The sequence below is a fragment of the Portunus trituberculatus genome, chromosome 10, assembly GCF_017591435.1.
Source record: "Portunus trituberculatus isolate SZX2019 chromosome 10, ASM1759143v1, whole genome shotgun sequence".
Taxonomy (NCBI): domain Eukaryota; kingdom Metazoa; phylum Arthropoda; class Malacostraca; order Decapoda; family Portunidae; genus Portunus; species Portunus trituberculatus.
In genome coordinates this window covers 6,096,225-6,114,082 of record NC_059264.1, presented here as the reverse complement: position 1 = coordinate 6,114,082, position 17,858 = coordinate 6,096,225, and the positions used below count along the sequence as shown (strand labels likewise).

General features: G+C 44.8%; 2 protein-coding genes across 4 annotated transcripts in view; both read left to right on the top strand.

Annotated features, from left to right (window-relative positions):
* Window positions 1–4,329, top strand: part of LOC123502118 (shematrin-like protein 2) — a 49,642-nt gene extending 45,313 nt beyond the window's left edge. For 2 of the 3 annotated variants that reach the window (XM_045251334.1, XM_045251336.1), the window contains 4 exons: window positions 1,352–1,558; window positions 2,001–2,175; window positions 2,642–2,744; window positions 3,868–4,329. In XM_045251334.1, coding sequence (XP_045107269.1) covers window positions 1,352–1,558; window positions 2,001–2,175; window positions 2,642–2,744; window positions 3,868–4,147 — 765 coding nt within the window. In that variant the 3' untranslated portion in view covers window positions 4,148–4,329. Of the gene's footprint in view, window positions 1–1,342; window positions 1,559–2,000; window positions 2,176–2,641; window positions 2,745–3,867 lie in introns of all 3 variants that reach the window. The other variant, XM_045251333.1, reaches the window with a different exon arrangement.
* Window positions 4,330–9,790: 5,461 nt separating this feature from the next.
* Window positions 9,791–13,201, top strand: LOC123502124 (keratin, type I cytoskeletal 9-like). Its single transcript, XM_045251342.1, has 4 exons — window positions 9,791–10,048; window positions 10,894–11,068; window positions 11,531–11,633; window positions 12,752–13,201. The coding sequence occupies exons 1-4, from the start codon at window positions 9,806–9,808 to the stop codon at window positions 13,017–13,019; spliced, it is 789 nt and encodes a 262-aa protein (XP_045107277.1). The 5' UTR covers window positions 9,791–9,805; the 3' UTR covers window positions 13,020–13,201.
* The last annotated feature ends 4,657 nt before the right edge of the window (window positions 13,202–17,858 follow it).

The window sequence follows — 17,858 nt, the reverse complement described above, 5'->3', positions numbered from 1 at the left end:
TACTGTGATAAAGAAAACGAATGAAAAGAATGAAAGAGTTGAACGAAAGAAGAAATTTTGAGTAAATGAAGGAATACTAGATAAAGATACGGCACATAAGAAGTGAAGGAGAGAGAGAGAGAGAGAGAGAGAGAGAGAGAGAGAGAGAGAGAGAGAGAGAGAGAGAGAGAGAAAGAAGATTGAAGTAATAGACAAGGAAGTGGAGAGATAATGCGAGATAATTAAGGAGGAAGTGAAGTGAAGGAAGGAGAGTCACCGAGCGAAGGGGGGAGGGAGGGAGGGAGAGAGAGAGTGAAGGAGAGAGAGAGAGAGAGAGAGAGAGAGAGAGAGAGAAGTAAGGAATGCAGGAAGTTATGTGTGGCTTTCTTTAGCTAACTGTATTGGAAGATTACTTGTTTTGTAAGATACAGTGTAATGGTGATGGCTGCGGTGGTGGTGGTAGTGGAGGTGGTGGTGGTGGTGGTGGTGTTTTTATGGGGTGGAGTGGAAGAGGAGGCTGCAGTCTTTGGAGGAACATTGTGTGTGTCTGTGTGTGTGTGTGCCGTGAATGTGTCTGGGTATGTGTCTGTGTGTCTGAAGTGTGCTTAGGTGTGTGTGTGTGTGTGTGTGTGTGTGTGTGTGTGTGTGTGTGTGTGTGTGTGTGTGTGTAGCTTTAGTAGGAATCAGTGTGTTAGTGTGTGTGTTGTGTGAAGGTATGTGAGGTGCAGGACAGGTGTGTTGATAAGACACGTCTAGTTTTGTTTCATTATTTTGACTTTTCTTTAGTAACTGACATATTTGATATCAATATTGTTTCCCTTGGTTTGGAAAGACAGACAAGACACAAGTGAACAAAGCGTGGAATGAGAATAGGTGAAGTCTTTTCACACACGACCAACCCTTCAGGAGGTAAACACATCACTTATGGAAGCAATAGAATATCTGACTTTTGATCTCTGAAATCTGATTGGGACAGAGTAAACTCAATGTTCCATCTATCAACTTCACACAACTTTCCAGACTACTATCCTCTCTTCTTCAATGACACTTTTGTATACAATGAACACTCTCTGTCTGTCCTTCATTTCTATTCTAAACTGGAGACTTAACCTCCTATCAATAACTCATATATCTATTATGAAGGTATACATTCTGGGTCATCCCTGCCAATTTTTTCCACCCGTCTTCGGACATCAGTGGGCCTCTTATTCACTGTAATTTTTGTAGGCCTTACCGATGCCTTCCTGCATAAAAAAGAAGACAGATTAAGAAAACCAACAAGAAGACAAGAACAAGCAGAGAGAGACAGACATTAATACATTAGTGAGGTGCAGACGTGTTGCAATGGTGTTAGTGCATGCAGGTGTTACAGATGAAGGCAGCACTCATTCTCGCGGTCCTCGGGGTGGCCTCTGCCGGGAACCGGTACGGACACGGCGGCGGCGGTACCGTGACTACTGTTGTGAGTCACGGCGGGGGCCATGGCGTGGGCGGTGGCGTGGGCGGTGGCGTGGGCGGTGGCGTGGGCGGCGGCGTGATCGTGGGCGGACGTGGCGGCTACGGCAGCAACGACTACCTGGTGAGTGGCGGCGAGGCGGCGCTAATGACACAGGTGGTTAAGCCGATGTGGTCACGTGTTCTTAAACGCTTTTAGTGGTACTTCAATTTAGAATCTGCCTCGTCATAGGGAGAAACAAACACGGAAACTCGTCCAATCATCTATGTGGCCTTTGCAAACAGTCCTGGTGAGAGAACAGAGCGTTTAAGAGCCCGTGTCACTGTGCTATGTGTTGCAGCATGCCGGGTGTGGGCGTATCTTTGCCTCCGTACCTTTCTTCGTGTCTGCTTTACGTTCGTATATGGAATTATCTCATTATTCTTCATTTCTGCATCTCTGAGGTGGCAATGCTGTGCGTTACTTTACCCCTTAATTCTCAAAGTTAAGGCAACGGTAATGTAAAAACAGCTTAATATTGACGTAAGACAACCACCACCGCCACGACACCCTCCCGCCGCCGCAGGTTGATCTGAGCTACGGCTACAGCGACTACCACTTCTCCTGGAGGCACGACGGAGGCAGGAAGTACGACGGCCAGAGTGCCAACTACTACTGCAAGTCCCTGGGCTACGGATGGCAGGGCGTCAGCATCGAGACTCCCTATGAGGACGCCATCATCTCCAAGATCATCTACCATGGTGAGTGTCCTCCACTCTTTTCATTGCATTCCGTAATACTTCACCACCATCTCCACTACTTTCCAAAGGCTGTGCGTAACGATTTATTTACGTAAGATGGGAAAGACTGGGCAAGAGAAAAAAAGATTGAACAAAGAGGCCCACTTAGATGCCAGTTCCCAGTGTGTTTTTAAGGTTTTAGAAACAACAAATTAACTTTTTTACGTTAATGAAGGAAGAGATACACGGACCTAGTTATCTGTGAGGCTTGTGGAAGTAGTCATGGTAGAAGAGAAAACTTTGGCCGTGTTTTTTAGGATTCTACAGACAGATTAGCTTTTTTTGTGCGCTAATAAAGAGAGAGATAGTCCAGGCTAATTATCTCTGGCCTTTGTAAATAGTGGAGGTAGTAGAGCAAACTTCGACATAGTAGCCCCTCCCAGCCCCCTCCAACCCCTCACACTGATCCCTTCTTTCACCCCCCCAGACAACGTGAAGTACATCTGGACCAGCGGCTACAGGAGCGGCTACTCCTTCCAGTGGGGCTCCGGCAACCCATTCTACGGCATCAACTGGTCTTACACTGGCAGGTGAGCTCACGTCATACTACTGCTATTACTATTACTACTACTGTTGCTACTATTTCTAATACTATTGATAATAATAGTAGTAGTGGATAAGGTGATGAGCATGGGATCGGCTAAACGTGCATGCCTAGGTTCGAATCCCACCACGTGCTGTCTTAAAACTTTTTTATTTGTCGAGTGGTTTAAAGTTACCTACATGTCACCATGTTACACCGGTTATAGTTAGAGGTATAATTACCTTACACCCAAGATGCGCTTGGGTGGTGATATGGGCCCTAATATGGGTACCACTATGAATAAAATTGCCTGCGCCACTAATAAGTGGAAGCTGACCAGCGCTTTCCATATACTCTTCAACTATACCTACAGGTGCTATAGGCCATAACATAAAAAACAACAACTTGCTTTTCCCTTAATGATACAAAGATATTTTTTAAACACAGAAGAATATAAAAACACATCATTCTCTGCCTTACACAGTTCACACTCTCATAAGAAACAACTGAAAAAAATTCCCAAAACATACCAAGAAATATAAGATCACATCTTGCACTCTACAAATCTTATCTTCCCAGCAAAAATAAACTAAAGAAAGACAGAAAATTTTTTTTAAAAGCCCTAAACTAGTAACGCCACACACTCCAGCAAGTCACACACTCCAACATTTCCAGATCACGTTTTTTTTTTTTTCTTTACTTGTATTTTCAAATTATGTTCTATTCTCGTACTCTCAAATCATATCTCAAACATGACTTTGCATCGCTATGCACGACTTTCATCATCTCACTCCTGTTCTGTCCACCTCCCTAATGCAGGACTTAACCTGTGCTCTCAATCATTCATCCATTTCTGTGGTACACTGTGTTACTTCATGAATGTGTCTGTATACCCATTTACCTATGATCTTGATTAATTTAAGAGAGAGGTTTCAAGACATTTATCCCATTCTTTTGGCTAACTCTCTCGAGCCTGCTCAGGAACTAGCAGCTAAGTGGGCCTCTTTATTTAATCATTTTTTGTTGCCTCTGGTTAGATTTCCTCTATTATAAAAGAAAATCTTTTATTTCCCGCAAATCACTCACTACTACCAATTAACATACTATGCTCTCACTCCCTCCTCCCTCAGCCAAGGCAAGCCCCAGCCAGACAACGCTGAGAACGGCAAGGAATACTGTCTGGCCGTGCTCAACAACTTCTACAACGACGGTATTAAGTGGCACGACGTCGCCTGCCACCACGAGAAGCCCATCATCTGCGAGCGTCCCCGTGTGTATGGCGGCTACGGCTCCTCCCACGGCTCCGTCGGCGGCGGCTCCACTGGGGCTCACAATGCTGGTGTTGGTGGTGGTGTTGGTGGTGGTGTTAGTGGTGGTGTTAGTGTTGGAGGTGGTGCCTACGGTCGCTAAGTGTGGATTGACATGCAAGCTCCATGATTTGAAACACCAGTCTGCTCCCACCCCGGCCATCTGCTACTACAGTGCTGCTTTCCCTCTTCTCTTGTTTTTTCCTCCTTTTTTGTTTGTCTTGTTACCGTCACGTGATTTCTGTGTCGTGGCGTCTCTCAAGCACTTAATAAATGAGTTGTGTATGTCTGTTTATCATTTGTATGAATCCTTTGTTCTTTGTTTCCTTATCATTTATTTGTCATTATCTCTTCATGAATTTGTCCTGTGTTTTTCCTCACCTCTCGTTTTTTTTTTTTTTTCGGTCTTCAGTATTTTGTAAGGACCACAACCTGTCCCTCCTCAGTAACTGCCTCAACAAAGTTATCTATACCTAGACGTACTTCCACAGTCTGGTGCGGGACTCTCACCTGTGCTGGCAGGTACAACCTCTTGCCGTAAGCCAGGCTCTGCTCCCTCTTCATTTCTATCATCAACCATGGCTAGCTATACTGAACGAGTCAGCACCTGCATGACTCAGCGTTTGGTACACTCCTATACTGCTCTGAGGTCGCCACGCTGCTTAACCCTCCAACAGGGAAGGAATATTACTATTTCCTCCAAACACTCGTCACTGGAAAGATGTCAGCCAAGTTCTAGGAAGAGAACAAGTATACTGTATTTGAGGACTGTAATATGATGAACTACTTCCCTATTAAGAACAACGAACAAACAAACCACCCACGTTCATTCCTTGTTGCAGCCTTCTAGTTGAGTAATTGTTACCTGTAATCTTCCTGACGATGAGCCCAGCACACTAACCAGGCTGGTATTGGGGACAAAACACACACCATTACCAAACTCTAACTATAAAGTTGTAATCCTTTGATCCTATTCTTATCCAAGCTTCAGGACCAATAGCATTTAAAACCCAACAGCCCACGAAAAAAAAATGGCCACAAGTGCTGGCCACGTGCACCCAACGGTGTGGTTGTAACCTACACCAGAGAGTTCCTTCCAGAGCCTGATTTGGCACCTTGGCGGTCTCAGAGGATTCTTTACTTCACGTACTTGGCTGGGACATACCGAATCAATATCAAAGATATATATATATATATATATATATATATATATATATATATATATATATATATATATATATATATATATATATATATATATATATATATATATATATATATATATATATATATATATATATATATATGTGTGTGTGTGTGTGTGTGTGTGTGTGTGTGTGTGTTCTTTTGCCCTGCATTGGGCACTCACAACCTTCCTCTCAGACCTCAACCCGGGAACTTTGCGAGATGCTCCGCTCTCTGCTCATGTGACCATGGACGGGAGGAGAGGAGTGGGAAAGGGACACAGCCCAACCTCCACTCTGCTCGTCTGTCTGCGCTCAGTAAACACAAAGAGCAAAAACATTTCGCCCCAGCAAGGCAACATAGCAAAAGGCAATCACGTGGTTGCTTCTAATTCTTCCATAAAAATGAGGCTATGCTCATAACACACCCTTTCCCAATGAAAATTTTGGAAGACTTTGTAACTTACTAAGTTTGAAATTCAAATAAAAACCTTGCAACTTCCCCACTGGTTAAACTGAAAAGGACTCTCATGAACTTTTACTACATATCACTATAATAATGCACCACAGTAACTGGGACACATATCATCTCTCAAATTAGTAACAAATTATTGCACCTTCTCATGTTTGAGGGGTTCCACTCACACAGTTTCATTAGATAGGGTGGAATCAAAAGATTTAAGTCTCATCAACTCTCCTTCTCTGACTGACTGTCTTCAGTCTCTTTCTCACCGCCGGAATGTTGCGTCCCTTGCTATCTTTTATCGCTATTTTCATGGTAACTGCTCTATTGATTTTGCTGACTGCATGCCTACAGTTATACTCATGCTCCCATTTGCTCGCTTTTTGCTTCTTGGACACGACAGATTACATTGAAACCATCATTCAAAAAATTGGTGCTTCACGGCCAAAATTGCACATTACTCTCAAGTGCAGCGTCACCTTCACTCTTCACTCCTGGCGACCACTCGACGACACGGGAGTCACCACACTCACCTAAAGGCTGCCCCTTTCCAGGCGACAGCACACACATTCCCGCACACGGAGTGAAACTCTCACATGTGGTACAGTGGAACCAAGCGTGCTTTGGTGTCCGAGGGATCTCCAAGCACACGGGTTCGAATCCTAGCCACAGTCAGAGTGTAGGTAGGGCTTCCTTACTCGAGGTAAAAGTTCCCTAGCGGGTTCCTGTATGTTTACCTTCCCCACCATGCTCGACTCTTTGTCGCTTCAATGTGGACGGCAACCATCACCATTCACTAACTTTTTCCGGCCTAACACTTGACAGTCAGAAACTTGGCCCCACAAAGTCCCCAGCACCACTGAGGAAACTTCACGAGCGGCAGGCAAGAAATTATCAAAGACAGCTTCACTCCACAATGTCTCTTGGCGCCACGTCCTAACGCTCCTACAAACATCATCTTAACGCCAGTCCCAGCAGCATATCTCATGATCCGCATATTAGGGGCAACAACCCTCGTCAGTTATAATAGTAATCATAAGGGCAGCTCACTTGATGAGCATTTACCCTCCGTGTCTGAGTCTGGTCCTGCAGGGAAGCAATCTGCTCCCTGCCTCCAGCACACTCCATAAGGGGCTGGGTGGGGTTAAAGGGAAACTCTTATTACCTCCCAAACAGAGTCAGGACTCCCACTGCCCTAGGCAGCAATCCCTAATTCCTCCGACACAACTACCTGGGACGCGGACCATCGCCAACAGGATCCCAAGCAGGTGACGACTCACCCTGAGTGCCAGCTCAAGCAGGTTCTGCAGGGTGAAGCAAACCAACAAACTTAACTCTAAATATTCAACACTCCAGTCTCACCCTCAGCAACACTATCAACAACACTAGGCATTTTCTGTGGTGACTGTAATCCTGCAGTCAGCCCCAGCGCTCTGATCCACCGGGAAGCCCTTCTCTGACACGCACAAACTCTTGCCAACAGCGGGACAGCTCCCTGAGCACTCTGTCCCTACTCCGCCCACACTGCAGCGCCAACACAAACACTCCTCTCTTGATGGCGCTGCCTTTTCGCAGTCGAGCCCAAGAGTCACACATCCCACGGGATCTCGACGCTGTGACCTCGATTAACCTCAGAGAGAGTACTATCACAAAGACCAGAGTTAACGCTGCCAACAGCCCACTCATCTAGGACCCGGTCAGCGGATGACTCCTGCAGCTACACTCTCCCACCTGCCAGGTCATTATTCCTCAGAGGGAAATCAACAGGTGACAGTAGCAGGTTATCAATGAACAAGAAAAGGGAAGAAGGAAGAAAAAATAATGACTTACTTAATGAAACTTGGAAAAACTTAAAAAGGAGGAAAATTCTAGCTTGGGTGAAGAAGGAAGAGGAAAATGCTTGGGCTGATAAAGAGAAGATGAAGAGGGAGAGAAGAAGCGATGGATGGTTCCTCTTATCTCCTCTTCTGTTCGTAATGTTGTTCGTCCTTTCTTTTCTTCTTACTTCCCTTTTTTCTCTCTTTCTTTCTGTTTCCTCCAATCTTCTTTTTCTTGCTTTCTTCTTCCCTTTTTTAACTTTTCCTCTGCTGTTTCTTTCTTCTTCCTTCTTTTAGTTTTCTTTCTTCTTTCTTTTCCTCCTCATCATCTACTTCATCTATTTCTGTTTTTCCGTCTGTCATATTCATCTTCTCAACATCTCAATCTCTACTCTCCTTTCTGTCATCATCCCTCTTCCTCTTCTTTTTCTTCTCCTCTTTCTCTCCCCCCCTCATCTCCTTGTGATCTCCTTTACCCTCCCGCATTGTTCCCCCTCCCTTGTCTCCTTCGCTTCATTCCTCCTTGTCATCTCTCCCCTCCTCATCTCCCTGTCTCCCTCTCTCCCTCTCTCCCTCCGACCTTCCTTCCTGTGAGGTGTGAGGCAGTCAGGTGTGTGTATATAAGGCAGGTGTGTCTCAGTGAGGCACACACTTCTTCCTTGAGCACGGTGAGTGAAGGAAGCAGGAGCAGGAGCAAGAGGAGCGGGAGGAGAAGAAGGAGAAGGAAGAGGAAGGGGAGGAGGAAAAATGGTGTTTTGTGTGATTTCTTGACTGTGAGAGGAGAAATGTAGGAAAGTGAGAAGAAAGTGTGAAAGAGAGGAATTTTTGTGGGGGAGTGGTAGTAGTAGTAAAAGTAGTAGTAGTTGTAGTTGTAATTGTAGTAGTAGTAGTAGTAGTAGTAGTAGCAGTAGTAGGAAGTTATTGTGATGAAGGAGGTTAACAAATAGAATATAAGAAGTGAAGGAAAGAAGAAATTCTGAATAAATGAAGGAATTTTAAAGATAAGGTATGTGGGAACTCAATAAGAAAAAAGAAGAGAGAGAGAGAGAGAGAGAGAGAGAGAGAGAGAGAGAGAGAGAGAGAGAGAGAGAGAGAGAGAGAGATTGAAGTAATAGACAAGGAAGTGGAGAGATAATGCGAGATAATTAAGGAGGAAGTGAAATGAAGTGAAGGAAGGAGAGTCACCGAGCGAAGGGGAGGAGAGGGGAGGAGGAGAGGAGAGAGAGAGAGAGAGAGAGAGAGAGAGAGAGAGAGAGAGAGAGAGAGAGAGAGAGAGAGAGAGAGAGAGAGGGAGAGAAGTAAGGAATGCAGGAAGTTGTGTGGCTTTCTTTAGCTAACTGTATTGGAAAATGACTTGTTTTGTTAGATACAGTGTAATGGTGGTGGTGGTGGTGGTGGTGATGGTGGTGGTGTTTTTAAGGACTGGAGTAGAAAAGGAGGCTGGAGTCTTTGGAGGAACATTGTGTGTGTCTGTTTGCTTCCCGTGAGTGTGTCCGAGTATGTGTCTAAGTGTCTGAAGTGTGTTAGTGTGTGTGTGTGTGTGTGTGTGTGTGTGTGTGTGTGTGTGATGGTGTGTGAGGTGCAGGACAGGTGTGTTGATAAGACACGTCTAGTTTTGTTTCATTATTTTGACTTTTCTCTTTTAACTGACATATTTGATATCAATATTGTTTCCCTTGGTTTGGAAAGACAGACAAGACACAAGTGAACAATGCGTGGAATGAGAATAGGTGAAGTCTTTTCACACACGACCAACCCTTCAGGAGGTAAACACATCACTTATGGAAGCAATAGAATATCTGACTTTGCCTTTGATTTTAGAAATATCTGATTGGGACAGAGTAAATTTACCATTGTTCAGTGCATCAAAAACTCAGTCTTTGATCTATCAATGCGACGCAAATTACCAGACAACTATCCCCTCTTCTTCAACTGCCCCCTCTTGTATACAATGAACACCCTCGGTCTGTCCTTCATTTCTATTCTAAACTGGAGACTTAACCTCTTATCAATAACTCATATATCTATTATGAAGGTAAACGTTCTAGGTCATCCCTGCCTGTTTTTTCTCTTCGAATTTAAGACACTTATTCTATGGCTTTGGCTGACGCTTGTCTCTGCATGGGCCTGAAACCTCAGTGGGCCTCTTATTCACTGTAATTTTTGTAGGCCTTACCGATGCCTTCCTGCATAAAATAGAAGACAGATTAAGAAAACCAACAAGAAGACAAGAACAAGCAGAGAGACAGACATTAATACATTAGTGAGGTGCAGACGTGTTGCAATGGTGTTAGTGCATGCAGGTGTTACAGATGAAGGCAGCACTCATTCTCGCGGTCCTCGGGGTGGCCTCTGCCGGGAACCGGTACGGACACGGCGGCGGTACCGTGACTACTGTTGTGAGTCACGGCGGGGGGCATGGCGTGGGCGGTGGCGTGGGCGGTGGCGTGGGCGGCGGCGTGGGCGGTGGCGTGGGCGGCGGCGTGGGCGGCGGCGTGATCGTGGGCGGACATGGCGGCTACGGCAGCAACGACTACCTGGTGAGTGGCGGCGAGGCGGCGCTAATGACACAGGTGGTTAAGCCGATGTGGTCACGTGTTCTTAAACGCTTCAACACCTTAACTTGACTGGGTTCAAGAGGCCGCACTGAAGGTTTTTGGGATTTTAGCGATGCTTTTTTATATTAAGGGTCGTATAACAAAGATCTAGATTTTTGATAGACTAATATGAGTAATTGAGGCTTTTCAGTGTTCTTTTATGAGTTTGGTGATAGTTTAACAAGGATCTTGCATATAAAACAGGATCTAATCAAAGTTACCGGGGCTTTCATGTAAATTTTTCAGTTGCATGTTTTGCAACGGTGTTTACATAGCCGATGGTAGTTCAGTAAGAATTGCTAGTGTGTGTTTCCAAGGGTTTTTCTTCAGTATCTAATGGTAATTTACCAATTTAGCAAAATATTTAGCGGACTATAGTGAAAGTCATAGAGGTTTCAAGGGTATTTCAAGCTTTTAGTGGTACTTCAATTTAGAATCTGCCTCGTCATAGGGAGAAACAAACACGGAAACTCGTCCAATCATCTATGTGGCCTTTGCAAACAGTCCTGGTGAGAGAACAGAGCGTTTAAGAGCCCGTGTCACTGTGCTATGTGTTGCAGCATGCCGGGTGTGGGCGTATCTTTGCCTCCGTACCTTTCTTCGTGTCTGCTTTACGTTCGTATATGGAATTATCTCATTATTCTTCATTTCTGCATCTCTGAGGTGGCAATGCTGTGCGTTACTTTACCCCTTAATTCTCAAAGTTAAGGCAACGGTAATGTGAAAACAGCTTAATATTGACGTAAGACAACCACCACCGCCACACGACACCCTCCCCGCCGCCGCAGGTTGATCTGAGCTACGGCTACAGCGACTACCACTTCTCCTGGAGGCACGACGGAGGCAGGAAGTACGATGGCCAGAGTGCCAACTACTACTGCAAGTCCCTGGGCTACGGATGGCAGGGCGTCAGCATCGAGACTCCCTATGAGGACGCCATCATCTCCAAGATCATCTACCATGGTGAGTGTCCTCCACTCTTTTCATTGCATTCCGTAATACTTCACCACCATCTCCACTACTTTCCAAAGGCTGTGCGTAACGATTTATTTACGTAAGATGGGAAAGACTGGGCAAGAGAAAAAAAGATTGAACAAAGAGGCCCACTTAGATGCCAGTTCCCAGTGTGTTTTTAAGGTTTTAGAAACAACAAATTAACTTTTTTACGTTAATGAAGGAAGAGATACACGGACCTAGTTATCTGTGAGGCTTGTGGAAGTAGTCATGGTAGAAGAGAAAACTTTGGCCGTGTTTTTTAGGATTCTACAGACAGATTAGCTTTTTTTGTGCGCTAATAAAGAGATAGTCCAGGCTAATTATCTCCGGCCTTTGTAAATAGTGGAGGTAGTAGAGCAAACTTCGACATAGTAGCCCCTCCCAGCCCCCTCCAACCCCTCACACTGATCCCTTCTTTCACCCCCCCAGACAACGTGAAGTACATCTGGACCAGCGGCTACAGGAGCGGCTACTCCTTCCAGTGGGGCTCCGGCAACCCATTCTACGGCATCAACTGGTCTTACACTGGCAGGTGAGCTCACGTCATACTACTGCTATTACTATTACTACTACTGTTGCTACTATTTCTAATACTATTGATAATAATAGTAGTAGTGGATAAGGTGATGAGCATGGGATCGGCTAAACGTGCATGCCTAGGTTCGAATCCCACCACGTGCTGTCTTAAAACTTTGCTATTTGTCGAGTGGTTTAAAGTTACCTACATGTCACCATGTTACACCGGTTATAGTTAGAGGTATAATTACCTTACACCAAAGATGCGCTTGGGTGGTGATATGGGCCCTAATATGGGTACCACTATGAATAAAATTGCCTGCGCCACTAATAAGTGGAAGCTGACCAGCGCTTTCCATATACTCTTCAACTATACCTACAGGTGCTATAGGCCATAACATAAAAAACAACAACTTGCTTTTCCCTTAATGATACAAAGATATTTTTTAAACACAGAAGAATATAAAAACACATCATTCTCTGCCTTACACAGTTCACACTCTCATAAGAAACAACTAAAAAAATTCCCAAAACATACCAAGAAATATAAGATCACATCTTGCACTCTACAAATCTTATCTTCCCAGCAAAAATAAACTAAAGAAAGACAGAAAATTTTTTTAAAAACCCTAAACTAGTAACGCCACACACTCCAGCAAGTCACACACTCAAACATTTCCAGATCTCGTTTTTTTTTTTCTTTACTTGTATTTTCAAATCATGTTCTATTCTCGTACTCTCAAATCATATCTCAAACATGACTTTGCCTCGCTATGCACGACTTTCATCATCTCACTCCTGTTCTGTCCACCTCCCTAATGCAGGACTTAACCTGTGCTCTCAATCATTCATCCATTTCTGTGGTACACTGTGTTACTTCATGAATGTGTCTGTATACCCATTTACCTATGATCTTGATTAATTTAAGAGAGAGGTTTCAAGACATTTATCCCATTCTTTTGGCTAACTCTCTCGAGCCTGCTCAGGAACTAGCAGCTAAGTGGGCCTCTTTATTTAATCATTTTTGTTGCCTCTGGTTAGATTTCCTCTATTATAAAAGAAAATCTTTTATTTCCCGCAAATCACTCACTACTACCAATTAACATACTATGCTCTCACTCCCTCCTCCCTCAGCCAAGGCAAGCCCCAGCCAGACAACGCTGAGAACGGCAAGGAATACTGTCTGGCCGTGCTCAACAACTTCTACAACGACGGTATTAAGTGGCACGACGTCGCCTGCCACCACGAGAAGCCCATCATCTGCGAGCGTCCCCGTGTGTATGGCGGCTACGGCTCCTCCCACGGCTCCGTCGGCGGCGGCTCCACTGGGGCTCACAATGCTGGTGTTGGTGGTGGTGTTGGTGGTGGTGTTAGTGTTGGAGGTGGTGCCTACGGTCGCTAAGTGTGGATTGACATGCAAGCTCCATGATTTGAAACACCAGTCTGCTCCCACCCCGGCCATCTGCTACTACAGTGCTGCTTTCCCTCTTCTCTTGTTTTTTCCTCCTTTTTTGTTTGTCTTGTTACCGTCACGTGATTTCTGTGTCGTGGCGTCTCTCAAGCACTTAATAAATGACTTGTGTATGTCTGTTTATCATTTGTATGAATCCTTTGTTCTTTGTTTCCTTATCATTTATTTGTCATTATCTCTTCATGAATTTGTCCTGTGTTTTCCTCACCTCTCGTTTTTTTTTTTTTTCGGTCTTCAGTATTTTGTAAGGACCACAACCTGTCCCTCCTCAGTAACTGCCTCAACAAAGTTATCTATACCTAGACGTACTTCCACAGTCTGGTGCGGGACTCTCACCTGTGCTGGCAGGTACAACCTCTTGCCGTAAGCCAGGCTCTGCTCCCTCTTCATTTCTATCATCAACCATGGCTGGCTATACTGAACGAGTCAGCACCTGCATGACTCAGCGTTTGGTACACTCCTATAATGCTCTGAGGTCGCCACGCTGCTTAACCCTCCAACAGGGAAGGAATATTACTATTTCCTCCAAACACTCGTCACTGGAAAGATGTCAGCCAAGTTCTGGGAAGAGAACAAGTATACTGTATTTGAGGAATGTAACATGATGTAAAATACTTCCTATTGAGAACAACGAACAAACAAACACCCACGTTCATTCCTTGTTGCAGCCTTCTAGTTGAGTAATTGTTACCTGTAATCTTCCTGACGATGAGCCCAGCACACTAACCAGGCTGGTATTGGGGACAAAACACACGCCATTACCTAACTCTAGGTAACTATAAAGTTGTAATCCTTTGATCCTATTCTTATCCAAGCTTCAGGACCAATAGCATTTAAAACCCAACAGCCCACGAAAAAAAAAATGGCCACAAGTGCTGGCCACGTGCACCCAACAGTGTGGTTGTAACCTACACCAGAGAGTTCCTTCCAGAGCCTGATTCAGCACCTTGGCGGTCTCAGAGGAATCTTTACTTCACGTACTTGGCTGGGACATACCGAGTCAATATCAAAGATATATATATATATATATATATATATATATATATATATATATATATATATATATATATATATATATATATATATATATATATATATATATATATATATATATATATATATATATATATATATATATATATATATATATATTTTTGCCCTGCAGTGGGCACTCACGAGCTTCCTCTCAGACCTCAACCCGGGAACTTTGCGAGACGCTCCGCTCTCTACACATGTGACCATGGACGGGAGGGGTGGAGTGGGAGAGGGACACATCCCAACCTCCACTCTGCTCGTCTGTCTGCACTCACTAAACACAAAGAGCAAAAACTTTTCTCCCCAGCAAGGCAACATAGCAAAAGGCAATCACGTGGTTGCTTCTAATTTTTCCATAAAAATGAGGCTATGCTCATAACACACCCTTTTCCAATGAAAAATTTTGGAAGTCTTTCTAACTTACTAAGTTTTAAGTTCAAATAGAAAACTTGCAACTTCCCCACTGGTTAAACTGGAAAGGATTCTCATGAACTTTTACTACATATCACTATAATAATGCACCACAGTAACTGGGACACATATCATCTCTCAAATTAGTAACAAATTATTGCACCTTCTCATGTTTGAGGGGTTCCACTCACACAGTTTCATTAGATAGGGTGGAATCAAAAGATTTAAGTCACATCAACTCTCCTTCTCTGACTGACTGTCTTCAGTCTCTTTCTCACCGCCGGAATGTTGCATCCCTTGCTGTCTTTTATCGCTATTTTCATGATAACTGCTCTACCGATCTTGTTGAATGCATGCCTACAGTTATACTCATGCTCTCATTTGCTCGCTTTTTGCTTCTTGGACACGACAGATTACATTGAAACCATCATTCAAAAAATTGGTGCTTCACGGCCAAAATTGCACATCACTCTCAAGTGCAGCGTCACCTTCACTCTTCACTCCTGGCGACCACTCGACGACACGGGAGTCACCACACTCACCTAAAGGCTGCCCCTTTCCAGGCGACAGCACACACATTCCCGCACACGGAGTGAAACTCTCACATGTGGTACAGTGGAACCAAGCGTGCTTTGGTGTCCGAGAGATCTCCAAGCACACATGTTCGAAACCTAGCCACAGTCAGAGTGTAGGTAGGGCTTCCTTACTCGGGGTAAAGGTTCCCTAGCGGGTGAGCTTTTAGACAGGAGGTACCGTAAAAAAATCTCCTTTAGTCCATAAATCCCGTGAAAAGCCCACATGGCATAAAAACAAAAGCCCTTCGCCACAAACCCCGGCTCTAACATCAGCCTAGCCAGCCAGCGTGCCACTAGGCAAACTCTACTGGTCCCTGTAACTGTTCCTGTATGTTTACCTTCCCCACCATGCTCGACTCTTTGTCGCTTCAATGTGGACGGCAACCATCACCATTCACTAACTTTTTCCGGCCTAACACCTGACAGTCAGAAACTTGGCCCCACAAAGTCCCCAGCACCACTGAGGAAACTTCACGAGCGGCAGGCAAGAAATTATCAAAGACAGCTTCACTCCACACTGTCTCCTGGCGCCACGTCCTAACGCTCCTACAAACATCATCTTAACGCCAGTCCCAGCAGCATATCTCATGATCCGCATATTAGGGGCAACAACCCTCGTTAGCTATAATAGCAATCATAAGGGGCAGCTCACTTGATGACCATTTACCCTCCGTGTCTGAGTCTGGTCCTGCAGGGAAGCAATCTGCTCCCTGCCTCCAGCATACTCCATAAGGGGCTGGGTGGGGTGAAAGAGAAACTCTTATTACCTCCCAAACAGAATCAGGACTCCCACTGCCCTAGGCAGCAATCCCTAATTTCTCCGACACAACTACCTGGTATGTTAGCATGTCCTTTGTTTTTCCCATACTCCCTTTCTGTCTGACGTCACGTCCTTCCCCTCAGTCCTCGCTCGCCGCCGCCTGAGGCGACACGCTACGCCTCATGCCTCTCGTTTCGCTCAGTTTACACTTGTTGTGTATTGTGCTACCGTAAATACACTTTCATAATGGACTCAGGTGTCTCCATGCTACCCCTGTTTTACGACAACTACCACACTGGGACGCGGCCACAGGATCCCCACCAGGTGACGACTTCCCCTGAGTGCCAGCTCCAACAGTCTCTGCAGGGTGAAGTAAACCAACAAACTTAACTCTAAATACTCAACACTCCAGTCTCACCCTCAGCACTACTCTCAACTACACGAGGCATCTTCTGTGGTGACTGTGCAATCCTGCAGTCAGCCCCAGCACTCTGATCCACAGGGAAGCCCTTCTCTGACATGCACAAACTCTTGCCAGCAGCGGGACAGCTCTCTGAGGACTCTGTCCCCACTTCTCCCACACTGCAGCGCCAACACAAACACTGGTGGTGCTGCCTTTTCGCAGTCGAGCCCAAGAGTCACACATCCCACGGGATCTCGACGCTGGGAGCTCGACTCACCTCAGAGAGAGTACTATCACAAAAACCAGAGTTAACGCTGCCAGCAGCCCACTCATCTAGGACCCGGTCAGCAGATGACTTCTGCAGCTAAACTCTCCCACCTGCCAGGTCATTATTCCTCAGAAGGAAATCAACAGGTGACAGTAGCAGGTTATCAATGAACAAGAAAAGGGACGAAGGGAGAATAAAATGAAGACTTACTTAATGAAACTGATTGGAAAAACTTAAAAAGGAGGAAAATTCTAGCTTGGGTGAAGAAGGAAGAGGAAAATGCTTGGGCTGATAAAGAGAAGATGAAGAGGGAGAGAAGAAGCGATGGATGGTTCCTCTTATCTCCTCTTATGTTCGTAATGTTGTTCGTCCTTTCTTTTCTTCTTACTTCCCTTTTTTCTCTCTTTCTGTTTCCTCCAATCTCCTTTTTCTTGCTTTCTTCTTCCTTCTTTAACTTTGCCTCTGCTGTTTCTTTCTTCTTCCTTCTTTTAGTTTTCTTTCTTCTTTCTTTTCCTCCTCATCATCTACTTCATCTATTTCTGTTTCTCCGTCTGTCATATTTATCTTCTCAACATCTCAATCTCTACTCTCCTTTCTGTCATCATCCCTCTTCCTCTTCTTTTCCTTCTCCTCTTTCTCTCCCCCCCTCATCTCCTTCTGATCTCCTTTACCCTCCCGCATTGTTCCCCTTCCCTTCTCTCCTTCGCTTCATTCCTCCTTGTCATCTCTCCCCTCCTCATCTCCCTGTCTCCCTCTCTCCCTCTCTCCCTCCGACCTTCCTTCCTGTGAGGTGTGAGGCAGTCAGGTGTGTGTATATAAGGCAGGTGTGTCTCAGTGAGGCACACACTTCTTCCTTGAGCACGGTGAGTGAAGGAAGCAGGAGCAGGAGCAAGAGGAGCGGGAGGAGAAGAAGGAGAAGGAAGAGGAAGAGGAGGAGGACTATGTTGTTTTGTGTGATTTCTTGACTGTGAGAGGAGAAATGTAGGAAAGTGAGAAGAGAGTGTGAAAGAGAGGAATTTTTGTGGGGGAGTGGTAGTAGTAGTAAAAGTAGTAGTAGTTGTAGTTGTAATTGTAGTAGTAGTAGTAGTAGTAGTAGTAGTAGTAGTAGTAGTAGAAGTTATTGTGATGAAGGAGGTTAACAAATAGAATATAAGAAGTGAAGGAAAGAAGAAATTCTGAATAAATGAAGGAATTTTAAAGATAAGGTATGTGGGAACTCAATAAGGAAAAAGAAGAGAGAGAGAGAGAGAGAGAGAGAGAGAGAGAGAGAGAGAGAGAGAGAGAGAGAGAGAGAGAGAGAGATTGAAGTAATAGACAA

What these genes read in the sequence shown, in the direction of transcription:
- LOC123502124 (XM_045251342.1), top strand. Translation starts at nt 9,806, where the DNA reads ATGCAGGTGTTACAGATGAAGGCAGCACTCATTCTCGCGGTCCTCGGG. An exon ending in ACGGCAGCAACGACTACCTG is followed by an intron (nt 10,049 to 10,893) that starts GTGAGTGGCGGC and finishes CCGCCGCCGCAG; the next exon opens with GTTGATCTGAGCTACGGCTA. An exon ending in CTCCAAGATCATCTACCATG is followed by an intron (nt 11,069 to 11,530) that starts GTGAGTGTCCTC and finishes TCACCCCCCCAG; the next exon opens with ACAACGTGAAGTACATCTGG.